This window comes from Triticum dicoccoides, chromosome 7B (genome assembly GCF_002162155.2).
Source record: "Triticum dicoccoides isolate Atlit2015 ecotype Zavitan chromosome 7B, WEW_v2.0, whole genome shotgun sequence".
Classification (NCBI taxonomy): Eukaryota; Viridiplantae; Streptophyta; class Magnoliopsida; order Poales; family Poaceae; genus Triticum; species Triticum dicoccoides.
Genome location: NC_041393.1, coordinates 564,799,229 through 564,814,545, shown reverse-complemented (window position 1 = coordinate 564,814,545; position 15,317 = coordinate 564,799,229). Strand labels below are relative to the sequence as shown.

Below are 15,317 nucleotides of genomic sequence, written 5' to 3'. Positions count from 1 at the left end.
ATCATCGCAAACATTTTGCACATTTTAGACGGTTCTCTTACACTACCGTTTGCGATTATTGCATCGCACACAGTTTCTCGAAGGGTCTCTGATCGTAGTGTCGCGTTAGCAACATCCTGCAGTAGTGGCACGTATGACCTCATGGGGACCCCGGTTCCGCCGTGTCGGGTGGAAGACCGACTCCATCACTTTCTTGAGGTCTATGATGAGATTCGAGATGCCAATACACACGAAGATCCTCAAAAAGATGTGATGGAGGAGTGGTGGGCATGGCATGGGCGATAACAAGCCTAGTTTGCATTTCTATGTTTGTTTTATTTATGCTAAACTTTGTTGTTGAGCTTCATGAACAATTTATGTTGTGGATTTGATGAACTATGTAATAATTTCCTGAACTATACAACAATTTATAGTTTGTTTGAAATCCATTTAAGATGCATTTGCCATTATTTGTGGGCAATATGTATATGCAAATTGGGGTTTGGCTACAGCCGGCTGCCGTGCGGCTGCCCTATTTTAGGGCTGCTGTTGGAGAGGGCCACTTCTCGTCTAAAAAAACACCTCGTGTGTCTAATTTTTTTTCTCCGCCAACTTTTTGTGCCCTAAAATAGGACAGTTGTTGAAGATGCTCTTTTTTTATATATCAAAAGACTTTATTCATCAAATAATGGAAAGATCGTTTACAACGGAAGATGAAATAAAGTCAGGGATAGCATTCCAAACACAAGGGGTACTAGAGTTAAAAGCAGATTTTGCTATAGCATTCGTCACCTCATTGGCCTCTCTAAAACAATGTAAGAAATCAACTTGGCCAAATTCCTTCATCATCTCAGCTTTCATAGCATCAACAGCAAAAGAGCTATCAGATTCAATTATCAGCTTGCTACAGCCAATCCTCGCCACCAAATAGAAGCCATTTCTGATCGCAGTCATTTCCGTTGAGTTTACATTAGGAAGGTGAGGCATGAGCCATGAGGCAGCCGCAATAAAATTGCCATTCTCATCTCGGGCCACTGCGACAGAAGCTCCTGACAATGTTTCAGCGACGAATGAACCATCAACAATTATTTTTAACTAATCCTTTGGATGGCTGCTTCCATCTGATCCAGTTTACACTATGGAGACTTTGAATTGGCAGCTCGCATAAAATTTGTCAACAGAACTATCATCTCCATCAAAGTACTGTTGAAGATGCTCTTAGCAACATTGTTGTACTGTGCTGACAGCAAACTAACTTGCTAACTAACCAGGGTTGGTAAATTATGAACAACAGACTGCTGCGATATCAAGATTGTTTGTCCATGGACACTTCATTGTTTGGCCCTGCTCTTCCACCCCTTAGTGCAGGAGATCTACAAACTAGAATACACACATAATGTTTATATTTAAAATATAAGATAAAACAAAGGGGCAAATCCAACTATTATCGGTAATGATTCTCTACAAACTAGATTGTCAATGTTGAGCACCCAACATGTTCAGCACACAATTAATATCATAACTAGAATGAACATTAGCTATAAACTCACCATGTAATTAGTATGCGAACCAACCTGTGGTTGAATGATTAGAGGGACTGTGGTATCCCCAGCCCACCAGGGTTCAAATCCTGGTGCTCACATTTATTTCTGGATTTATTTCAGGATTTCCAGCGATGCGCATTCAGTGGGAGGAGATGTTCCCGTCGACGACGAGGCGCCTACGGTGACTTCGTAAATCTCAAGATGATATGCCGGCTCAGTCTTTCGGAGGTGCTCATAGGGGTAGGGTGTGCGTGTGTGCGTTCATAGGGGTGAGTGTATGCGCGTGTATATGAGCGCTTGTGTCTGTACTAATGTTCCAGAAAAAACATGTAATTAGTATCTTACCAAATACCAACACGCATTGCTCATATACAGTTTTTTTTTTTTTTTGAAATTTGCTCATATACAGTCACTAGTACGTTAGTAAAAAAAAGTCAAAGATAGTGTTCGGTTCGCTGGCCATGTGATGCCTTCGGAGTTGATAAATCTTCAACAACCCAACACCAGTGGTGTTTCGCTCTCTCACGAGCAGTGCTATACGGACAATAGCTTTCATTCCAATTTTTGTACGACGGATCAAATCATCAACTATATCGCATCATTTTGCATATAAGCACCCTTCAAGCCGGCACCGTACAAAATTCGTACGTGCACTGTGTGTGCAGACTAGTTTCACTCACACAACCAAGTACAGCTGCGCAGGTCTGAAAATACTCCCCGCAAAGTTAATTTTGCAATCACTGTAATGAGCGTGGTTATCCATATAGAAGCAGACCAAAGAAGTTAAACAGATGAAAGTAAGCAAGAGCGCATTACAGAAATGGCGACATCTCTTAAACCCTAAGGCTTGTTTCATACAGAAGCTAACAGAGCCCAAGCTATTGTTGCATAGAGAAGATTTGTGTCACTGGAGGACAAAAGAACCTCCACTTACAAGTGACCGCATAGCATTTCAGGAAGCACACATGCGATTCCAATATGCAAGGCATGTCTGAAGAACAGGAATTTCGCAAGGATTCGTTCCCCACAGGCCACAGGAACACAAAAAGTTCCAAATGTTTCAAACGTCTACAAGATACAATAACACATACAACAAAATGCACACCAATTTCCCCCAGGATGACGCAACTCAAGTCACACAGTGAAATTATTATCGCATTGCAGAGCAGCTGATAGTGATCCAGAGATAGCAGCTGAATCTACCTGATGGAATACTCACTGTGGACCCTAGTGACCTTCAGAACTCTGTGGGAACAAAATTCTACATATCTATCTAATGCAACCACAGAAACAGCCATGCTGATATCTTCTGTGGAGATGCGAATGTTGTTAACCGCCACTACTCACTTTCTTCAACGACGGCGATGACTATTACGCCAATCAGAATCTGAATACTCAGAAGCACTTTGATCAGAGCAGCGCGATTTTCCCTTCGGTTTCCTTGAATGTCTATCACTTTCACGTGTACTCAAGTCAGTATAGTGTCGCTTCTCATTCGATCTCCGTGAAGGCCGATCGGAATCGGAATACTCAGAAGCACTTGGATCAGAGTAGCGTGATTTTTCTCTTGGTTTCCTTGAATGTCTATCGCTTTCACGTGCGCTTGAATCAGTATAGTGCCACTTCTCATCCGATTTCCGTGCAGACCTATTGCTCACGGGAAAATCTTGCATTTTGTGATGTCTCTTTTCCCTGGATCTCCTTGAATGCCGCTTGCTTTCGGAAGAACTCGAATCACTGTGGGATTGCTTGTCCTGCCATCGTGTTGGATGCTGCTGCTCACTCTCAGAATTACTTGAGTCACTGTAGGGTTGCTTCTCCCTCGATCGCCTCAAAGGCCTCTTGCTTATTGTATATCCTTTATCTCTGGAGGAGGAAACTGGGGCAATTTCCATCTCCTCTTTCTTCTTTTTCTTCCTGTGCTCCCTCTTTGGATGCCTTCTTGTGTCAACTTCAACTTCTGATTCAGAAGAGGACTCTAGCAGGTGTTTCTTCCTGTGCCTGTGCTTTGACTTCTGCTTGGCTTTTCCTTTCCCAGCTTCCTCCTCAGAATCAGAATACGAGGATGGGTCAGAACAATATTTTTTCTTTCTCTTGCTTCCTGACGCCCTGTTGCTTTTCTCAGGTTCCGAATCTGAGAATGAATGATGACTGCTACGATGTCTTCCAGATTCTACATGAGCAGCAGGCTCAGACTGCCTGCGCCTGCTTTTACTCTTGGAGCGTTTCTTTGATTTACTCGTGGAGAAGTTGGTAAGGAGAGCCGGAATGTCAATATCGCCGAGAAATCCTAAAATATAAAATGTAATGCAAGACAACATACTTGTGTAAATTTAGCTAACAGTAAAAAATTCTTGATATGAGAGTGACAATGTAGTTTTATCCATGCTTCAGAAGTTATACCTCCATATTCATCAAATATCTCTTCTGCTACAATCTGCTGATTAGGATCATCAGGGTTATATCCACCTCGAGGAGGGCTCATGCCAGGCTTTTGCTTAAGCTCCCACTTCAAAGGCTGACAGAGAATTCCTCACATTAAAACTGAATTTTTAAACAAAGTACAACGAGAGAAGAAAGATGTGTAAGCCTTTTGTGGTTTATTCGAAGGACGTATATGTGCATTCAGATCACAATCTGGCGATAGTTATATATTATCAAAGGATAACAAACCTAGGCTAGCACATAAATTACAAGAAGGCTACAGCAAAACATGAATTTTCAGTAGACTATTACCAGAGACAAAATCCTATGCAGTTATGGACCGAGGGAAAAGGTTGGATCAGGTATAAAACCAGTAGATATAGCTCACTATTTGCAAGTCACTGTCATAGAGTCGTTATTTTGATGTAAACTGCAAATGAAGTACACTTCCAACAGAAAATCTAACCTCACTCGAATCAGTCTGTGCCTTTATTGCTGTAAGTGGATCGTCCCTTTTCAATCGGCTCTCCTCATTCGGCATGATAATATCCTTCATGGGACATTCCCGGTCACCACTCTGATGGCCGAAGTTTCCACATCTTAAACATCTAACATTACGAACTTCGACTCCAAATGGTTTAGGTCTAGCAGGAGCACCTGTGTCCAATCTGCGAATAAGGGCAAAACATGTATCAAATCTTTATAGGTGACCTGGCAGTAACCTTAGGAGAGCATAGAAAAATGAAGCGAAACAGAGAACACGTACAGGAATGACAAAGGGGAAAAAACTAATATAAAATAAATCTCTTGTCTATTGGCAGTTTATGAGAGTAGGAATGGAATGAATTCAGCGTTTCATGTCACCTTGTTGATCATATTCAAAGTATCATCATAAAACAAAGAGACAATTACCTTGGAGCATTTTTCAGAACTTCAAATTCTTGCTCTGTTGGCAATGAACGGCCAAACACATCTTTCGGCCTACTCTTTTTCTTCTCTGGGCCATCATCAGGCCTGCAGCAAACATAAAATACAATGAACTAAGAATAACAGCACACCTACTAGACCAGAGCAGTAACATAAGTAAGTTCCAAATATGTCTTGGAACAAAGGCATCTGTGTCAGAACAAGATTTTTAAATACTATATTTTAACTTGGGAAAGAAATAAGATTAGTGACATTACATTGAAGAGGTATTTGCAGCTACAGCATCTTCGGCGGCATCGCCTTGATCCAGCTTCTTCTTCTCATCTTGAATTTCAGCAGCCTTTGCACTCTCTGGATTGTATCCAGGTGGGCGGACGTACATGAAACTCACAGCTTTCATTATCTCCATCTGAAGTTGTAAAGCAAATTGAAGATTGATGAGACCGGTTTTCCATGGGTGATAACAGTTGAATGCGATGTTGAAATATTGGCTGTTTATTACAGAGTATAAACACCTAAAGATTCCATGCAACTCTTGGAAGCAACCAGAGTTGGCAGCTACCAAAGTACTGGTTAGATTGAGTGTCCTTAGTCTAAGTGCACAGAATCATGACAAACAAGTGTCTTTCCTCATCTTGTTTAACCTATAGTTTGTATACTAGGCAATATATTTAACAACCCAACTTCAGACAGGACAAGAGCAGGGCTGCACAGTCGCTGGTTTACTGGCATGGTGCAATGAATCTGCAGGAAGCAGCTGATATTGGCCTATGGGTGGTGAGAAGAATTCGATTATTCACGCTGTTGTGAAAAGCTAGCTGGAATTTTTACAATTTCAAGTATACATCGCTAATATGTTTAGCCGTAAAATTGGGGAGTTCTCGGCTGAGTATCATGACTATCAAATAACAGAAAATGATGATACTTTGTGACCTACTGCAGACGAAATTAAGAAAAGGACTGGTTAATTACAAAGGTTCATCTTTTAGTTAATGTGAAGCGGATATCAAAATTAATGTAAGGCAAAAATCCTCGTTCCTTCAGTAGCACTCCAACTTCAGTCATTCATGGGAATTGGGATAATGACAAAAATAAAGCATCGCCATAGAGAAAGCTTGTGGGGGATGATCCACCATTGTTAGTGGACAAAATGTGTAAGAACAATAGTTTGTCAATATTCTCTTTCCAGTAAATCCCTAGCTTAGGGTATTAACCGATAACAAATACCAGCATCACGACACAATTAACCACAGGAATGCCTAAAACGAAATGACCAAAACAATGTAACAGTTCATTCCCTCTACCCTAAGGTGATCACAATAGTTCAAGCTAATCCATGACCAGTTGACGCATGTCGCGTGGATAAAAAGTGTGACGAGAATTGTGACGAACAAGCGTATCTCCTCATTTCTTGTTTAACCTATAATTTATATACTTGGCAATATATTTAACAACTCAACTTTAGACAGGACAAGGGCAGGGCTGCACAGTCACTCGTTTACTCTTTGGCATGGTGAAAGGAATCTGAAGGACGCAGATGATATTGCCATCTGGCCCATGGATGGCACCTAGAAGTCGATGATTCACGCTGCTGTGAACATCACTAATATGTTCAGCCATAAAATTGGGGAGCTCTCGGAGGAGTATCAAGGCTATCAAATAATAGAAATGAGGAGACTCCGCAGCCTACTGCGGATGAAGTTAAGGAAGGGGCTAGTCAATTACAAAAGGTTCATAATTGTGGCGAGTGTGAAGCGGATATCAAAATTAATGTTAGGAAAAAAGCATCATTCCTTCAGTAACACTGAAACTTCAGCCATTCATTGGAACTGGGATAACGCCAAAAATAAAGCAATGTCTTAGAGAAAGCTTGTGGGGGACGATCCACCGTGTTGACGGAACAAAATGCACATGAACAATAGTTTGTCACTATTTTCAATAGCGCTCACTTTTTGGACCAGTAAAGCTCCAGTTTAGGCTATTTATCCGACAAAATACTGAAGCCAGATGAAATGCTGAAGCCAGATGACCAAAACAATGTAATCATTCATTCCATCCACCCTATGGCGATCACAATAGTTCAAGCTAGAGTGCCCATGAGCTGATAATAATAAAAGTCTAAAGTCTAAAAGAGGAGGACGGCGTATGTATGTATGTATGTTGGTGTGTATACCTTCTCCTTGTCCTTCTTGGAGAAGAGCGCGGTCTGGCGGAAGAACTCCTGCTCCTGCGCGAACTCGCGCTGCACCTCCTCGTCGCGGCGCGCGCGGTTGGTGTGGATCTGCTCGGCGATCCACTTGCGGCGCTGGTTCGGGTACGAGAGCGGGTGCCATGGCTTCTGGTTCAGGAACGAGTGGCTCCACGCCGTCCCCGACTTCTCCTTCAGCTCCACCTCCCCCGCCGGGATCTTCCGCCCGAGCCCCCCGCCGCCGCCGCTCCCCTCCACCCCCTCCTCCATCGCCGCCCCCTCCCCACAATCCGCTTCCCCTCTCTCTCTTCCCCTCGGAGCAATTCCCCCGTCGCCCGGCTACCGAAACGGTGGGTTTCCTGGGCTTCTTTTGCCGCCCGTGTCGTGTGTCCAGCCCGGCCCACAAAACCGCCTCCTTTTTGTTCGAGAGTCCAAACCTAGATCCGCTCCAAATAAATGGTGTACCGCACCGACCAGCGCCGCCGCTCCCTAGACAGCCGCAAGAATGGCGATCCCTTCCCCCGCGCGACTCCACCAACCCCTGACCTGCCGCCGGCCGGCGGCTCGCAGCAGCCTCCAATCCGCGGACAGGTCTACGGCGGCATGCCGGTGGCAGGGGCGCCTTCTGCCCGTGGCGGCTGCTCCGCTCCGCCTCCGCGCCGTGCGTGCCGCGGCCGCTGCGCGGCAGCCGTTCGACAACGGGTCCGGCGTCATTGAAGCAGAGGGGGAGGAGGAGGACGACGAGCATCCGCGCCTGAAGATCGCCATAGTGGGGTTCGGCAACTTCGGGCAGTTCCTGGCGCGGACGCTGGTGCGGCAGGGGCACACGGTGCTGGCGCACTCCCGCTCCGACCACTCGGCCGCCGCGGCCGACCTCGGCGCGTCCTTCTACGCCGACCCGCACGACCTCTGCGAGTGCCAGCCCGACGTGGTCCTCCTCGCCACCTCCATCCTCTCCACCGAGGCCGTGCTCCGCTCGCTCCCCGTCCACCGCTTCCGCCGCAACACGCTCTTCGCCGACGTGCTCTCCGTCAAGGAGTTCCCCAGGAAGCAGTTCCTCAGCCACCTGCCCGAGGACTTCGACATCATCTGCACGCACCCCATGTTCGGCCCGGAGTCGGCGCGCGACGGCTGGGCCGGCCTCCCGTTCGTGTTCGACAGGGTCCGCGTCGGCGACTGCCCCGCCCGCCGCGCGCGCGCCGAGGCGTTCCTGGGCGTGTTCGCGCGCGAGGGGTGCCGCATGGTGGAGATGCCCTGCGCGGAGCACGACGCGCACGCCGCCGAGACGCAGCTGGTGGCGCACACCGTGGGGCGGATGCTGGCCACGCTCGGGCTCCGCCCCACGCCCATTGACACCAAGGGGTATGAGACGCTGCTCCGGCTCGTGGACAACACCTGCAGCGACAGCTTCGACCTCTACAACGGCCTCTTCATGTACAACAAGAACTCGACGGAGCTGCTCCACCGGCTGGAGGCGGCCCTGGACACCGTCAAGAGGAGGCTCTTCCACAACCTGCACGACGTGCTCCGGAAGCAGCTCTTCGAGGGCTCGCCGCCGCTCAACAGGGACGGCCCGCCGAGCCCGGACTCCTCGTCCACCGCCGAGTCCTTGTCTAATGACCGGCCGTGATCCGGACGCCGACGACTCGTCGTCGTCGTAGGGATAATAATGAATCGCTCTTTATGTCGCTGACATCGATCTGCCGTGGACTCGTGGTCCCTTCCATCCAAAGGCACGAATTCACGACGAATCGTGTCGAGCAGCCGAGTAGGGGCAGGTACTAGTGGGTGAACTTGTGCTAGAAGGGCAATGAACTTTTAAACGTTTGTGTGATACTTTTATATTGTCAGCATTGTGTAGATGAGCTTATATCCTCTCTCTTTTTTTAGAACCGCCATCAAGGCCTTTTTATTCATTTTGGTGGAATACTTCTGATTGCAAAATGTCAATCAGAAAACCAGGCGGTACATCAAAAATTACATGAAAAGAGTCTATCAGAAGAGCATGGGCAGTCTCATTGGCATTCCGCCCAGCCCAACGTAAATCAAACCCCTGGAAATTCGGGAGATAGATATGATCTCCAACCGAGCGACCATCGCTTCTACTCCACGCGAGTGCCGCTTCCTGACAGTCCGTTTCAATCACAACTTGGTTATAGCCTTGTTCACTTGCTAGTAGTAGTATCATAGCATCCCGACATGCTGATAGCTCGATTGCCAACGGAATCAAGCACCCCTTGGTATTTGTTACACCTGACCTGCTCATCTTGCACAACTATTCCCGTTCCAGAACGTTGCAGCACCTGATCAACCGCCCCGTCAGAATTCAGCTTCATCCAACCATGCTCCGGCACCTCCCAAGTGTGCCTCTGAACTGGTCTCTCCACTCCTGGTTTTGGAAAATCAAGACTTTGGACATGATCCCTGATGATCTCCATCAATCTGTGAGGCTGGAACTGAACCTCATTATGGGTAAACTTGTTACGACTGGTCCAAATCGCCCACATCACTGAGATTATGATTGTTGCATCCTCCTTCATTACAGTGTGATCCAGGATGCAACCTTGGCAAATTTACCTGGAAGAAATCCTTCGCTTTCCGCCAGAACAAAAGTGCATGATCGCACTGTACCAACGCGTGAAAAAGCGTTTCCTCGTCAATACCGCACATAGGACATATTGCGTCGTCTCTGATGTTTCTACGTATGGGACAACAATTTTGAGCACTCGCCACCAAAACACCCTAACCTTGGGTTGGACCGACAACTTCCATAGTGCCTTCCAGTGATCTTCCCCATGCGTTGAGGTACTTGGCGTAGCTGAGCTTGCCATTTTCAGCTCAAGCAGTCCCTTGTCCTGACCTTACTGTGAATATGCGTGCAGTGTGGTAGCACGTTTTGGTGTGTGCGCGTGTATGCTGTAATGGCTCGTTGGTAATCCATGTCCCCGGATCACCATTTTCTGTACACCCTTCTTGAGGTAGACTCATACAAATCTCTCACATAACGAGATACCCTAATCTCACCGTTTCAAGGAGACAACACAAATTTACATCAGAGCTCCGTCGGCAACATCTAGACAAAGGAAGGGATTGGAGTTCGGAAGACAAACTCGAAGAAGAACCGTCGTCATTCGACAGAGCGCCAAGGCACCGGGATTCCCCTCCCCCCACAGAACGCCGGAGCGGCAAGCAGAGGGGAGGCGTATTCAGGGACTTGCTGGTGAAGTCTGGAGTGGAGAGTTTTCCCTAGCCGTCTAGGGTTAGGGAGACGAGAGGACATTGCAGAAATTCCAAACTACTTGTAGGTATTTGTTGGGTCAACACATGAAAATAACAAACTTATGTAGATTTTATTGCACACTGTGTAGTCTTTTCCTTCCTTGTATTTTATGGCATTTTTTGGAGTTATCTTTTGACCAGCTAATCTATTTTAACATTTTTGCCTGTTTGCATAGCAAATTTTATGAAGTAGGGTGCTCAGTCATGATGGGGGCAAACCGAGGTAGTAATCAACAACAAATACTTGAAACTATGAGTTTGATATAAGCCATGGTAGTTGCGGACCCAACCCCGAGGGGGCGTGGGGGCCCGTCACCCTGGCCCTCTGGATACAAAGGGCCCCCCAACCTAGGTATTGCTCTGTATTTGGCCTGGGGCCTGCCTAAAGAACCAATAGTGAATCATGATCGTCCCTTGCATTAAAAAAGAAGATCACACCCTTGCACTGCACTACTTAGGATGTGTTTGGTTCGGGAACAAAGTGAATGAAATGCTAAGGTTCCATTCCATTAGAATGGGTTGGTTCCGTGTTTGGTAGGGGCAATTAGGTAAAATGGAATGGTTCTATTTCGTGTTTGGAAGGAGAGACGAAATGGTGAGATTACCTCTCACACATACAGATTTATATATCTTTAACACACGTTAAGGTAGCAAAATATATCACCAAATATCTATCGGTTGAACCAATATTTTTGTGGAAATTGAACTACTGTTGGCAGTGGTACTCTGCCATGCAACAAACAAATTCACAGATGCGCAGAAGAAGAAAAACAAATTCACAACAAACATGATGGATTGGAGTGCTAAATCAAAATTTTCATCTGTAGATAACCAGAAAGAGTTAACTGCAATATTGGGATTGACTGTTGCACAACACTATACAGAACACAAATGAATCATCTTTACGAAACTGATACTCCATAAGACGACTTTTCACCCGTCAGTTGTGGTTGGGCAGAGCTTGACGCAGCCGGTAGCCGCTGATTGATGCCGCCGCCAGAGTAGTAACTTGGTCAGGCTCCATGCAATGATGCAAGCATGCATATATACAGATACAATGCCTGCTCTAGACTGTGAAATCTGAATGTCAGAGGCAAATACTCCTACTTAATACTATGTAAAATGAGGTGCGCCATTTGTATTTTTAATTTCACCGATTTTCTTGGTTTATAGCCAAAAACCCAGTTTTGTATCGTTTCTAAATCCTATACCACCATATATCAAAACTAACTGAAAATTCAGGCTCGGTTTGGTTCTCTCATCTAGCCTTTTCGGTTCGTAAATCCACGTACTCCCCACACATACCCTCCTGGAACAGCATCAATTATACATGGAAATTGTGGCAACAACCACGACCGATACAATGCTCCCCTTTACAATCATCCTTGCACGCATTGATCATCGCACAGTAATTTCCTTGGACTAGTATCCGATAGACCAAAGGCAAAGATACGCGGAGAGTTAATGCTTATAGTACATAAATTGAACATAATTTCTGGATGATATAGAAAAGAGACATATTCATGGTAGGCATGTTAATAATTCACGACTCTGGTACATCGTTTCTAAATATACATAAGAGGTCTCGTTGGTTCAGTTTAAACTGGCAAAACATCTTATATTTAGGAACGAAGGTAGTACATATTGCATTGCCACGATATAATCTTTGTTATTCCATGAGATGGACATGCCAGCCTATCTTAGCTATACATGCAGTAGGTGAAGTTGCACCCCTCGCTGCTGCAGTAGGCGGTCCAAGAACAACTGACCGCGGGTTTATGGCACCCTATCTGAGCGTACGCTACGCGGCTGCTGAAGTAACAACCCGGGCGATCGCACTTGTTGCCCATCGGATCGATGACTTGGCTCGTACAATCAGACCTCGCCTCAGCTGCAGCAAAGAAGAAGAGTAATAAAATTAGTGGGATAAACAGACATCATCAGTGGATCACAGTTTGATTTGAGCAAAGAAGAAGAAGAAGAAGAAGACCAGATTTTAACATGTAGCTGCATGCATGATCAAGTCAGTTAGTTTGCGAAACGAGGTGCGTGCGTACCTGATGCCAGCGGTGGTACGAGGAGGAGGAGGAGGAGGAAGGCGAGAGGCAGGAGCAGCGTCAGGGCTTTTGGCCTCATCGTCTTTGGCTGGCTGGCTGGCTAGATGGAGTCCCTTGTTGTTGTCTGTTGACGGTTGGAGGAAGTGAATTGTGAAGGAGAAGCAATGGCGAGCCTTTTATGGAGGAGGTGGTGCCAATGCTCCTTTACGTGGCTCGGAACTCAGACACCGATCGAGAGAGACCACCTTGTGATATTCCTAGCAGCAGAACCCAACTGGCACCAGCTGAGAACGCAGACACGCATGGGCAGGTCTGGCGTTGTGGAGCGCACTGTGCACGTACTACACCCTCGTTACCATCGGTTCCTTTCCGCTCCATCAACTTGGGTGTTCCTTTGCACGCAGTATTGATCGGTAGATATCGGGGTTGCTTTGCTTCTGCTTTTACTCGCAGACTTCACTAGTGACTACTCTCTCCGTCCTTTGAAAAGTGTACTTCCAACTTTATTGGAGGGTCAAACTATTTTAAAGTTTGACCGAGTTTGTGCAAAAATATATTAATATTTGTGAAATCAAATAGGTATATGATGAAAGTATATTTTATCACGAATCTAATGCTACTAATTTGATGGCATAAATGTTGATGTATTATTATATAAACACGGTTAAATATATAAAAAAGTTTAACTTTTCAAAAAAGTTGGAAGTACACTATTTAAAGGACGGAGGAAGTACTTATACACGGAAACGGACTGACGGCTCGCGTCGATCGTTGCCGCTGAAGAGAAAACAGAGCTACTTATACACGGAAAGGGGCTGCCTCGATCGCTTGCTTGCTGCAAGAGACCGCTTTAGCTGTAAAAGTGCAACGCTGGCTCAGACAAGCACTAGCATGCACTAGCTAGCTAGTGGTGCCACGGGAATATACGTGGTACAGTATAATGCAACAGAGGGCCGGGGGTACAAACAGAGTGGTTGGACTTGGACGGAACGGACTGTTCATATCAGTATCACCACACGATTCCACACGGGAATTTGATGGAGATAATTGCACGTATCATCCCGGAACTTGCCGGTTCGGTCCAACTCGGTCCTGAAAGTTGAGTATGGATTCAATACGGTCCTGATTCTTGAAAATACGTCCACACTACAGTCCTGGAACTTGGGCAGCCAGTCCTGGCTCTACACTTGCCGTATGTACCACGTATCAGCCCGCATGCCACGTCATCGCTGGTCCCGCCCTTCAGCTCCCAAGTGTAGAGCCAGGACTGGCTGCCCAAGTTCTAGGACCGTAGTGTGGACGTATTTTCAAAAATCAGGACCGTATTGAATCGATACTCAACTTCCAGGACCGAGTTAGACCGAGCCGGCAAGTTCCGGGATGATACGTGCAATTATCTCGAATTTGATGTGTTGATATCGATACGGGGAACTGTGCGCTGTGAAGGAGAAGGACAGGCAAAGACGACGTGGCGTCTGTGTCCATCGTGCTCCTACTGTGGTACTTTTAGTTTGCAACAAATTATAATCACTACAAGTACTAAGCTCCCAGGAAATGAGAGCGTGAGGTGAGTTGGGGCTGTGTAGGCGGTAAGGTTTTTTTTTGAGAAATGTGTAGGCGGTAAGTGGGCCCGATTTTGGATATGTCGGTTCTAAATGGGCTTGTTAAGGTGAGGTGGCGTGTGTTGGAATAAGCCACGGCGTCTGATGCGGTCGGGCTCGTCGGACGTGTCGGGTGCGTCCGAGACATGCGAGACGCACTGATGCGGTCGGGCTGGTCGGGCGCGTAGGATGCGTGCGGAACATGCGGGACGCAGCTTCGTGGTGAGCGTGCGGGTTGGTGACGCGTGAGTGTTCTTGCGTTTGTGTCCACCATGTAGGTCTAGTCCAGGTTGAGTCAGAGGCCGCTCGCAATCTGTTGGAGGCGGTCGCGGCATGTGCACGGCCGGAGCGTGCGAATCAAGCGGCAGAGTGTGGCGCCGCTCACAATCTGTTGGAGGCGGTCGTGTCGTGTGCACGGTCGGAGCGTGCGGATCAAGCGACAGAGTGTGGCTCGGAACGTGCACAAGTCAGTTAGCTGGACGGCTTGGTTCGCGGCCATTGAGAGATTGCTTGGCCATGCCCTTAGTTAGGCCTCCTTTGGCTCATAGGATAGGATTATCATAGGAATAGGAAATTTATAGAAAATGAGATGACATGTATCTCAAATCCTATAAGTAGGAATAGAAAAAGACACGTCATTTGGTTCACACCAAAGGAATTTTTTCATTGAGTCTAGACTCATTTTTATTTTCTTATGAAATATGAAGGATAGAAACCAATCCTATGTAGGAATAGGAATTTATTCCTATGAACCAAAGGGCTCTAAAGAAAAAACTCCTATAAGAATCATATCCTATAGAATTCCTATGAAATTCCTCCAAATCAAAAGAGGCCTTAATCTGTTAGCACATGCATAGAAGTGGATAGGTGATATGCATGCTGGCCAAGTCCGTGGCCATTGTGGAGTAGTTGCGCGAGTGGTGGACATGGGCTGCATGTAGGAGATTAGTTAGTACGTGACTTAGTGGCCGAGTGTGGCCGGGTTTACTGCGTGCGTTTGAGTCATTTGTACACGCTATTTAAATTCAACAGATGAATGGAAAGGAGGCCGTGAGGGCTGGAAAACAATGTAGCCACCGTGTGATCATCAAGGGAGCCTTTTGGCAAAGCTTGTGTGTTCTTCCTTGATGCACGTGTGTGTGTATGTGTGTGTGTGCGTTCCTGTGTTTCTCCTTGTATGAGGCAAGAGGTAGAAGAAGAGCGGCGCTTCGGAGGCGGCGCCAAAAATTGGCATCAGAGCTACCAGGTTCGAGGGGCGGCCATGGCGTGCGGCGGCGTCCGCGGCGAGCGCGGCGGACATGTGTGCGACAAGTCCGCG

The 15,317-nt window shown here is 46.6% G+C and overlaps 2 protein-coding genes across 2 annotated transcripts; one reads left to right on the top strand and one right to left on the bottom strand.

Moving 5' to 3' along the window:
* Window positions 1-2,402: 2,402 nt before the first annotated feature.
* On the bottom strand, window positions 2,403-7,332 carry LOC119339114 (uncharacterized zinc finger CCHC domain-containing protein At4g19190-like). The gene is made up of 6 exons (XM_037611273.1): window positions 7,048-7,332; window positions 5,132-5,283; window positions 4,860-4,961; window positions 4,414-4,615; window positions 3,927-4,041; window positions 2,403-3,813 (listed from the first exon to the last, which is right to left on the bottom strand). The coding sequence occupies exons 1-6, from the start codon at window positions 7,330-7,332 to the stop codon at window positions 2,876-2,878; spliced, it is 1,794 nt and encodes a 597-aa protein (XP_037467170.1). The 3' UTR covers window positions 2,403-2,875.
* A 216-nt stretch (window positions 7,333-7,548) lies between these two features.
* Window positions 7,549-8,954, top strand: LOC119341880 (arogenate dehydrogenase 2, chloroplastic-like). The gene has a single exon (XM_037613726.1). The coding sequence runs from the start codon at window positions 7,568-7,570 to the stop codon at window positions 8,690-8,692; it is 1,125 nt and encodes a 374-aa protein (XP_037469623.1). The 5' UTR covers window positions 7,549-7,567; the 3' UTR covers window positions 8,693-8,954.
* The last annotated feature ends 6,363 nt before the right edge of the window (window positions 8,955-15,317 follow it).

Excerpts from the sequence above, each read along its gene's own strand:
- LOC119339114 (XM_037611273.1), bottom strand. The coding sequence starts at position 7,332 with ATGGAGGAGGGGGTGGAGGGGAGCGGCGGCGGCGGGGGGCTCGGGCGG. Across the intron at positions 4,616-4,859 it reads GTTCTGAAAAATGCTCCAAG|ATTGGACACAGGTGCTCCTG; the intron begins GTAATTGTCTCT and ends CCTTATTCGCAG. Across the intron at positions 4,042-4,413 it reads CACAGACTGATTCGAGTGAG|CCTTTGAAGTGGGAGCTTAA; the intron begins GTTAGATTTTCT and ends ATTCTCTGTCAG.
- LOC119341880 (XM_037613726.1), top strand. The coding sequence starts at position 7,568 with ATGGCGATCCCTTCCCCCGCGCGACTCCACCAACCCCTGACCTGCCGC.